We start from the raw sequence: 9872 nt of genomic DNA, 5'->3' as shown, positions 1-9872 counted from the left end.
AAAATAATCAAACCTGTTGATTATTTTTAATCAGCAGGTTTGAGTTAATCTGCTGATCTAACTCTGTTTTCTTCTTTTAGTGCGAATGAAATGACCCCATAGATGCATTTCAGGCGCTTCAGCGCACGGACCAATACGTTTCATCTTTATGAGACAAAAACTGAGAAAAAGTACTATTTACATTTGAGCGAGGTTTTCACATACTTTTATTTTCTTTATTTTGTGTGCGTGTTAGCTTATTGTCTGAGGATAAATGCGGTTCAGTGTCATTGTTGATGTTTAAACATTAAAATATTAAAATCATGAAAAACATTGGGTTTGATGCTTCTTGGTCTAGATAACACCGAATGTAGTCAGATTTCAGTGTTTTTAGGTGAGTTTTGATGCTTTGTAGTTTGATATTGTCCACAGAAAAAGTTTGCGTGGATTCCACACATTTTCACGCCAGTGAAAAAGTGTGTGTATATTGATGCAAACTTTGACGCAAAGTTCATTTTTATACATGCCGACTTGTGTGTAAAATATGGCGTCGCACATTTTTTGTGCGCAAGCACGCTTTATGCATGAGGCCCCTGAAGAGGACCAGGTCAATAGACCAATACTTCTAATAGAAGTTGGTAGGTCCAGGTTAGAATAACATTTTGGCGGTTTAACATATTTAGTTGAGTAGATGAGTGTAAATTAGGTGAGTAACCTTATTCCTGTTTCTTTGTGACATATTTTCTAATGGTACAAACTAAATTTAATGAAGTTTGTTGCCAACTCTGTATAACACCAGTAAGAATTTGGCTACTGTGACGCTATGATGTCAGAAACCAAGATGGCAAAGAATAAAATTTACCAGGAGGAACATTGCACGGTCTGCTGATGCTGATTTCTTATCACCTTTCTTGCCACTCTCACTATGCTACCTCACAGTTTCACTGTGTTTGATTGACAAGTAATGTCAGCAATAAAACAAGAAATGTTCAATAATGCAGACAAGGGGAAGGCTTGTATTAAGGCAACCTTAAGGCACCTCTGATGCTTTCATACCACACCACATGAACCTGGTAATTCATGCAAGATGAGCTCAAGTAAGTACTGAGTGAGTATACGGTACAGACTGTAGTATGTAGTATGACCTTATACTGTACTGTACAGTATAAGGTCATACTATTCAGTAAGTCCATATTTATCAATTAAAGACAAATGTTCTTATTGTTCTAAAGCATACTCTAGTAACCACTGGGCAAAATGTGTCTTTTCTAAAATAAGACTAAGACTCTGCATAATGAGATAATGCCAACCAGCACATTATAACATTTCTTGGAGTGACAGTAAACAATATAAGTGCTCATTATTATTTACATCAGGCTGAATGTTTTTTAAAACCTTAAAACGCTGCATGGAAATGTTCCGTTTAGTTATAAACCTTGCTCCCAAACATTTACTGTGACTCTTAGTTTAGACTCATATTTGTGAAAATTAGGGATAAACCATTTTTTGGAAACTTTTTTTTATTTTTTTTATTTCACCCTTAGTTAACTAATCTATTGTTTAGGCCACCAAAGTAAATTCATACCCTCGTAGCTGCCTTTATAGCAACCCGTTCTGCACACTGCAAAATTGTGCCCTAACCACCAAATTAAGGCAAATTAAGTGAAAACCAATTTCAGAAAGTTCAAAGCATAATTAAGTTAAACTGAGACATTATTTCCAACACTTACATAATCAAAAGACTATAAACAGCTCTGGATTACTTTTAACAGCAAACAGAAAAAAAAAAGCTTTTGTGTGGTCTCATTGAGTCATTTTATGGACACAGAAAGTTAAAAGATCTGATAAAATAAAGCGTGTAGTAATTCAACAAAGTTGTAAAAAAAATGGAGAAACAGATGTACAGGCATCACAGATTAGAACATTATCCTTTCATCAGGCTGCTGATGTATGATATCAGTTTTTAAATAGATAAGTCACTTTTTACAGAAGAGTTTTGAAACTTGATGGACAACAGATTTAACTATAATCAAATAAAGATGTATGTGAAGAAACTTTCTCATAAATAGCAGTTGATGTTGTGAGAACTGCCAAGGTGTGGTATAGGGTGGCCTAAAATTGTTATAGCCCAGCTATTTAAAAAAAGGAAAAAAAAAGAAACAATCAAAATTACATAAACACAGTCTTGCATATAATACTCTTATTTTCATATATGCAAAGCCACAGCCAACTCACAGTTTTGCAGTGGCTGGTGTTGACAGGCAGTTCTTTCAGCAGACCCAGGTTGTTTTCAAGCTGTTGCTAAACCGGCTAAATCCTTACATTTTAATAACTTCTTTCAAGCAAAAATTACAATTTCGATTTACACTGTGGGAGGCTTATTAAACAAAGCTACAGGAAGGTGGACTTTGTTACCTTCTGCAATTTTGATAAAAAAAAAAAAAAATAAGAGTAAAACCACAAACCTTAGCATATTTTTGGGGATAATTTTATATGACAGTAAATTACAATGTAATATAATTGTGGAGTGGAAGGAAAATAACAACACTGTTATCATTAATAATAATAATAATAATAATAAAAAAACTTGGCTTCATTTATTGATCCTTACTTAACCTCCTTTATAGCTGCCAGTCCTATTCACCTGCTTCACTCATCAAAAGGCGGACTGGGGTTTTCTTACATCATAGAGAAATCAAGCACTTTCCAAACATTGAAAACACCTTATTGACATTCAATCACTTTCAAGAACTGCAAGGTCTTGTACAAACCTTTCTTTTCCCCAGTCTGGAGCCCTTTAGTCACTGTATTAGCTTGATCCATTTGACCTGTTCCTGGTGGATAAATGCATCCCTACAACATGATGATGCCACTGCCATGTTTCACTGTGGAGGTGGTGGCCTGGACATGCTTCATGTTTCAACACATCTGTATCAAATAGATAGTTTGGCAGACTTCTGCAAAACTAGGTGACATTTTAAGGAGGTAATTTAGTTGTGTTGTTAACATAAAATCTGCAGGGCACCCGCCCTTCGGGGACGGAACCGGACACTTTTAGTTTAGGTTGATGTTTTGTGGTAATTGTTTGTCATATGGTGTTTTCCAACCTAGGCTGTGGATCTGAGTCAGTTCACAGATGTGAGCTCAACGCGACTGCAAAAGGGTGGAAAATGCATCACCTCAGGCCAGGCATCAAAGAGAACCCCATCCATCGCGGATGTCGTCAAAAAGAGGTTAGCAGGGGTTTTAAAAACACGTCCATAAAAACTGCCCCTGTGACGGCCTGCAGTGACAGGCATTACTGGCAGCCTGTTGCCATAATAAGCTAACATTAGCTAAGAAAAGGTTACATAGAGGCTCCACATGCGCAAGTACATTCACACTGGAAGACACCCAGAGGTGTCGGAAAAGTGAACATGTCAACATTAACTTTTATTAGTAAATGGAAAAGGGAGCCTAATAATGTTAGTGAAGCGGACACCGAGGGGATGCTAGGAACTTCAAAGAGCACAGAGGGTTATTTTTGGCATCTTGTCTTAGTTTTCACTTAAAAAGAATCAGGAGGGACATGTTACCTAATGAATGCTAAGCAGAATGGAATCTCTTTAATCTTTAAAAAGGCATTTTTCTTTCTTTGAGGTTTATTAGCACCTTCTTTCATGACAACATAACATTTCTAAGAAAATTTATGGCTTTGTATGATATTTTGTTGCTTATAACTTGAACATGAACACATTTGGACTTCAAAACAATTACTTCAAAGAACAATTTTATTTGAGAAAACATTTTAAAACACATGATTCTGAATCTAATAATGTACTTGTTCTTTCTTTTTAACACAGTCTGTATGAATGAATCGAGTAAAGGCATATTTTGGTTACTCCTTGCCAAATCTGCTTCGTCACCCAGTTTAACAGCATCCTCTCTACCATCATTCCATCTGACAGCTGTCCGAAGCAGCAGCTGAGTCATTTCCAACCTGAATGTGATGAGTCAGAACACACTCTGTTTCATCAACGGGATTCTTCTCGGTCACCGTGACTTCAGCACTTTCTCTACAAGTTGAGGCATCACCAGGAAGGTAGTTGCTTAAACACTGATCCCTGCTGCTAGTTTCCTCCTCTTCATCACTGCTGTCTACAATCTCTCCTTCCTCTTGTTCTTCCTCTCCTGTGCCCCTCTTGGCCTTTTTCTGCAGCGGTGGTTCCGTTTCAGGAGTTAAGTCTTGGGTTCTTGTGTGAATGTTTGCTTCCTGCGTAGCGCAAGACCCTTGAATTGGTTGTAGATCTTGGGCCCCCTCTTCCTCTGTCTGCTCTTCTGAAACACACCTCATTGCAGAACTTGTTCGGGCTGATGCAGGTTCAGCTGAAACAATATGAGCCAACTTTTCAATAACAATGGTTTTTATGTTAACTGGATACAGAGCAGATTCTTGCCTGGTCATGTGTACAGATGATCAATGATCTCCATAAGGAACATAAACTTGGAGCACAACTGAAGTTTAATCAAAGGAGCAGTCTTATGCAAAATCAACTTTTTTGAGCTTTACATCATGTTGGAATACTATTCCCTCATCAAAAACATACCTGGAGTGTTGCCTTGATTCTTTCATTCATGTTTCAGAAATCCTTTCCTCTCCCATAGCAACTATGCAGATGTCCAAAATGCCTGGTTGGACCTAGCACCACCTTCAAGGTGCAGCTGCTCCCTTGAGCTGCAGTGTCTAAGCTACTGAGCTTCTGACTCACAGAGAACCCCATTCCACTCCTTCAGACTAGCCAGTAGCAATTAGCAAACACCTTGTGGAACTGAGAATCTGCTGAGCTCATTATATAAGCTACTTCTCAGTTCATTGCTGGTAAAATGTTGTTAAAGGATTAATAGAGAAGCCATGTTGTGATGACTTCCTGGAGGCGGAGTTTCAGAAAGAGCTGGAGTTTTTAAAGCAACAGACGCCCAATTTCAAGGCGTTGAATCAGGAAGTAAAATGTATTTTAAGTCATATTTGGCATATACTGTATAGCATTTTTATAACAACTAAAAGTAACAGTTACTTGACTATGCTGTAAAATGACACTATGTGCCTGTAAAACATGTAATACTGCCCCTTTAACAGAATGCGTTAATAAAAAAAAGTAGTAGAATGAATAGTTTTAAAATAATGACAAAATTAGAGGTATACTGATTGCAGTCTTCTGGCTGATCACTGATCTTTGAAAAGCCTGACTAGCCAATTCCAATTTCAGCCAATTTTGTTTTTTTGTTTAAGAAGTTGCTAAATAGACCAACAAAGTCTCAAAGTTAGCAACAGTGACTACTGTTGACCTCGCATGTGAAGAAATGGGTCGGAGGGCGGGTTTGTCAGTCAGGCCTCACCCACAGCAGAACAAAACGGGACAGTGGCTGATTATCAGACCTTTATTTAAGTAGGTATAAGATCAGTTGATAATTACTTATTATTTAATTTCCCTTTGGGATCAATAAAGTATATTTTAATTAAATTTAAGTATCGGCCAATTGTTGATCCAATTTATCGGTGCACAATGTCATTGCGTTCGGGTCACAATGAAATCTTACTTGAGCTTAATTGCCAGTGCAAAAGGGCATAAACAGTGGATGAGATCTAGTTAGTCTGAATAAGCAAACTTTCTTATACAGAATCTAAAATGTACTTTTTGTAGCAAAATTGGCTGTTCTAAGTATTAGCTAACTCACTAGCATAATTTGGTTTGGCAAAGTTTATTGCACTTTGTTGAAGAAATTAGATTAATAATTTATCACTTTCTGTTTTGTGGATAACCAACAAAATGCTTGGACTTAATGAAGTATCGCTACTCTCACTTGAGTAAAGTTTCTGTATTCTCTACCCACTGAATGAAAAACAAACATCTTTCACCCCCAAAAAACATGTTTGGTGAATTTTTAACCAAAGATTCACCAGACACACACCTTTGTTAGTTTCATAAGTTTTTTGATGAAAGAAACAGATTTTGAAAAGAAATATTTTGTCTGATTCTGTAATTTTTTTGGTACATGTATGAATTACAGGGATGCTCCGATCAGGATTTTTGCTGCCGATTCCGATCATCCATGATGATGATTGGTGATCTCTGCCGATCACCAATCACTGCTGATTGCCTGCAATGGCTGTTAATTTTTTGCTTTATTTATAAATGTCACTATGTTATCTGGCAAAATGGAAAGATTATCTGGCAATAAATTCACCTAATTTAGACATACTAGACATATATTAATGCAGATCTAAAATCTTTTTTTTTTTGAAGTTACATGCTACAGCTTTAAGCAGATGTTTGGTGTGAGAGTTCACTGTCTGTGGGGGTTGAGTGGCGCTCTGTCTGTGAAATATTACTTGCGCACTGCGGCAATCCAAAAGCGAGAGCAGATCCCAGGGTCTTACATCGCCAGCTCGAAGACTTGAATTATTTTTCAGATTATTCATTTAGCTTTCTGACCGTGATGCTAATCCGGGTGAGTGTTGGTAGTTGTGCGCTGCTTTATCTGCTATCTGGCCGCTCCAGATGTCCTTTCTTCCTGCATTGAGCCTCGATATAGCCAAACTCCGTCAAGCGCTTGTTTTTTAAATATCATATTAGATTAGTTGTGTCGATGCATTTTGACGTGTTTCAACCTTGAGGTAATTTTTCACCGCAAACGTCTCCATTCACTCTCAGAGCGTTACAGTTTCACACGACAGGATTTGTCGCAGCGCGCTTGCAGCTTGCTTGCTCCTCTTTTGCAGCCACAAAAGAGGAGATGGCTGCACACGCAGCCTGCGAAGTGAGATACATGTGATCGGTTTTGGTGATCGGCAACAAGAGACAGTAATCGGCAATCACTGTCTCTTGTTGCCGATCACCAATCATACACTTTTTCACGGAAATCGGCCGATTATGATTGGTGACCGATCGATCGGCACACTACTGTCATTTTGATCCTTAAAATACCAACATTTCAACCCAGTTTATTCACAGGCATCTTTTACGTGCTGAATGCAGATACAGGTTGAATTCTGTTTATACACTGCCAGTCGTTCAGCAAGAATCTATCCTCTGCCACAGTATCTGACTGTGTGTTATCACTTCCTGCCCTGCTTCCCTGAGCTTGGCATGGGTAATTATCAGGATGTTTCTATGGCAAAGTTTATAGGGAAACAACATGGTACCAAGGGCTTATCACTGAAAACACACTCTCGGACTAAAATTACCTCATTTGTCATTTGGACAGTTTGTTCTGACAGCATAATGAAACGAGGCTTGAGTTCTACTTTAGAACCACAAAATTGAACTGCTCTACACACAATTTGCTTCCCATGTGCAGACCTGAGAAGAAACCCATCAATGAGCGTCCATTTTCATGGAATGTAGCAGTATTTTCACGCGACTGACACCTGTAGACTTTAAAACACTTCAGGGGCAGAAAATGAGGGGAAACAAAGACCGATATCCTGTTTTCTCCTTCTTAGAGCTCATGAAGTCACAGTCGAATAAGCAAGCTGTGTTTGATCTTCTCTTTGGCTACTGTTTCTGTCGAGGCTAAGCTGGTGTGCTTGATCCTGAGCAGAGCACACTAATTTCCGCTGGGTTAACGCGTTACCATAGAGAAAAATAAGGGAACAGAGTGTTTCAGAGCCTCAGCTGGAGAAAGCGGGACATGATACAATGGGGTTGGAATCGGCAGAGCCGAGAGAGTTTGGTGTTTTGGGACTGCTCTGGGTCTTGACTCATGTTGGACTGTACGAATTCCATTTGTTTAGACTTAACTGTATCAAAATCTATATCCCTATTAAAAACTGCCACTGAGTCTTAATCCAAATGCAGCTGTGGATAAATGTGTTTTTCATCAACCAAAGTTTGAATCAAATATATGACTTGGGATTTGGTTACCTGGTCCTTTGAGTGGGTAGTCCTTCCAGTGATCTCTGAGAACAACATGCAGTACAGGATACTCGATGATTGTTTTATAACTCAGATTATCCCTGAGGCTTTTCTCAATGTCCAACTCGTGGTACCTATGTCAGATCACAGGGAGAATCAAGCAAAACAAAGACATGATTACAACGTAATATCATTACAGAATGCCAGGTAAATTATATGATCACAAGACGCAGAAGGCACAGCTTTTTTTTAAGCTATTGCTGACAATAATCAAAGGATTAATAGATAATTAAGATCTGAGTTTTCAACAGCCAAATGAATATCATTTTCTGGCATCATATATTGACAGATGCAGTATTTGGCCAAGACTTAGCAGCATCACTAAGGCACATGGGGCAGCACTCCCCACCCTTGTGCAACCATCTGCAGAAGATGACATCAATGATTGCCTCAGTCAAGAAATTTCATAAATCACAGGACGAAACGGTTCGCTGAATAAATAGGAGGCATGCTCTAATTTAGGATGTATTATATATGTCAGGGATGGAGGGCTCAGGACCGGTCTCGAGCTGTTATTTCCTGGTCTTGGTCTTGGAGGGTGCGGCCTCCATCTTGGTCTTGGTCTCCAAAGAACTGGCCTTGACTCCAAGTCTGATTTGACAAATCTTCATTACTTTCTTACTGGTTTTCTAAATTAAACTATTGTACAATGTCAGTCCATTAATTCAGTTTAGAGATTGTGCATCAAAATGTGGCTGCATTTGAAATATTAGCTTATTTTGACATTCATTAGATTAATACTTTGGTATTTTGGTAGAGCAATTAGATGTTTTTACATTAATTTTTATATTTTGTTCATGGCCCCCTCCAAAAAAATTTTGTTATAAATGATTCAGCCTCGATCATAGTCTTGGAGTAGTCTAGGAAAAACGAGTCTTGACTACATCCCTGCTACAAATATCTATATGTCTACCTATTTAATCACTTAAACATTTGTGAAAGTAATGTACAAGTATAGAAAAGATTTTGAACATCCTGCTTGTTTTGTTCAATGACACAATTACCCATGGAACATCCCACTTCTAAAGTCAGTCCAAAAGCTTTATTAGAACAAGCCCATAAATGAAATTTCACTGGAAAAGGAGCTTAAAAGAAACTGCCCTCCAAAAGAAAACAATTTCCCTGAATAGGCCATGTCAAATGAGTACAAACAGCTGATGTAGATTTAAAAACATCTGGAAATTGTCAAATTGCCAAAGTGGCATTATTAACATAACGTAAACATGTGCAGTTTATCCAGCAATAATAACACTGTTTTCCATCCATGTAACAAAATTAAAAAGCATAAAGTTTCAAAATTACTGCTTGGTGTGTAAAAAGTAAAAGTAGCAAGCAAAAGCAGAAACTTATACTTAGAATGTGCTTACGGGGCGCCCATTATGTCCATGACATTTAGTTTATGGGTAAAAATCTAACGAATACAAACAAAAAAAATTTAATACATTTCTTTATACATCCTTGTTTGTAAACAACTATAAAAGAAAGCAGATTTTTCCTCCCTGTGGTGTCAATGAGATTATTAAACCTCTGTCCACTTCCACATACAAAGCTGTGCAGCTCTGCCAAGAACATGCACACATCTGGTGTCTATATAACGTTCTCTCAATGAACAGAAGACTCAGCTAATGCTCTCTTACGGGGGAGTTTTTGTTGTTTTCTCCACCGTTCTGCTCAAACCCTTGTAAAATAAAAAGGAAGAAACAAATCAACCTTTCTTTTATTATTATTTTTACTATACTGAATAAATACAAATCGAAAGTTGTTCACAAGCTGGTACCTGGTGAGACAGGGCAGATGTAAAAACCTACTTATGTTCCGGTTTAAAAGGTAATTACACGTAACCAGTTCAGAAAGTGTAACATGTTAAATGGGGGAGATTGTTGTAACAAATCCCATTTCCACGGTCAACTTGGTGTACTAATGTACTCAGGAATAAGA

At 37.9% G+C, this 9872-nt stretch overlaps 1 protein-coding gene across 1 annotated transcript in view; it reads right to left on the bottom strand.

The window, feature by feature from the left end:
- Window positions 1-3731: 3731 nt before the first annotated feature.
- znhit6 (zinc finger HIT-type containing 6) overlaps window positions 3732-9872 on the bottom strand; it is a 29947-nt gene continuing 23806 nt past the window's right edge. Inside the window, exons 9-10 of the mRNA XM_023340149.1 lie at window positions 7884-8008; window positions 3732-4344 (exon numbers count right to left, since the gene is read on the bottom strand). Coding sequence (XP_023195917.1) covers window positions 3911-4344; window positions 7884-8008 — 559 coding nt within the window. The 3' untranslated portion in view covers window positions 3732-3910. The remainder of the gene's footprint in view (window positions 4345-7883; window positions 8009-9872) is intronic.

The sequence above is a fragment of the Xiphophorus maculatus genome, chromosome 9 (assembly GCF_002775205.1).
Source record: "Xiphophorus maculatus strain JP 163 A chromosome 9, X_maculatus-5.0-male, whole genome shotgun sequence".
Taxonomy (NCBI): Eukaryota; Metazoa; Chordata; class Actinopteri; order Cyprinodontiformes; family Poeciliidae; genus Xiphophorus; species Xiphophorus maculatus.
The sequence above is the reverse complement of the archived record's forward strand: the minus strand, read 5'-3'. Positions and strand labels throughout refer to the sequence as shown.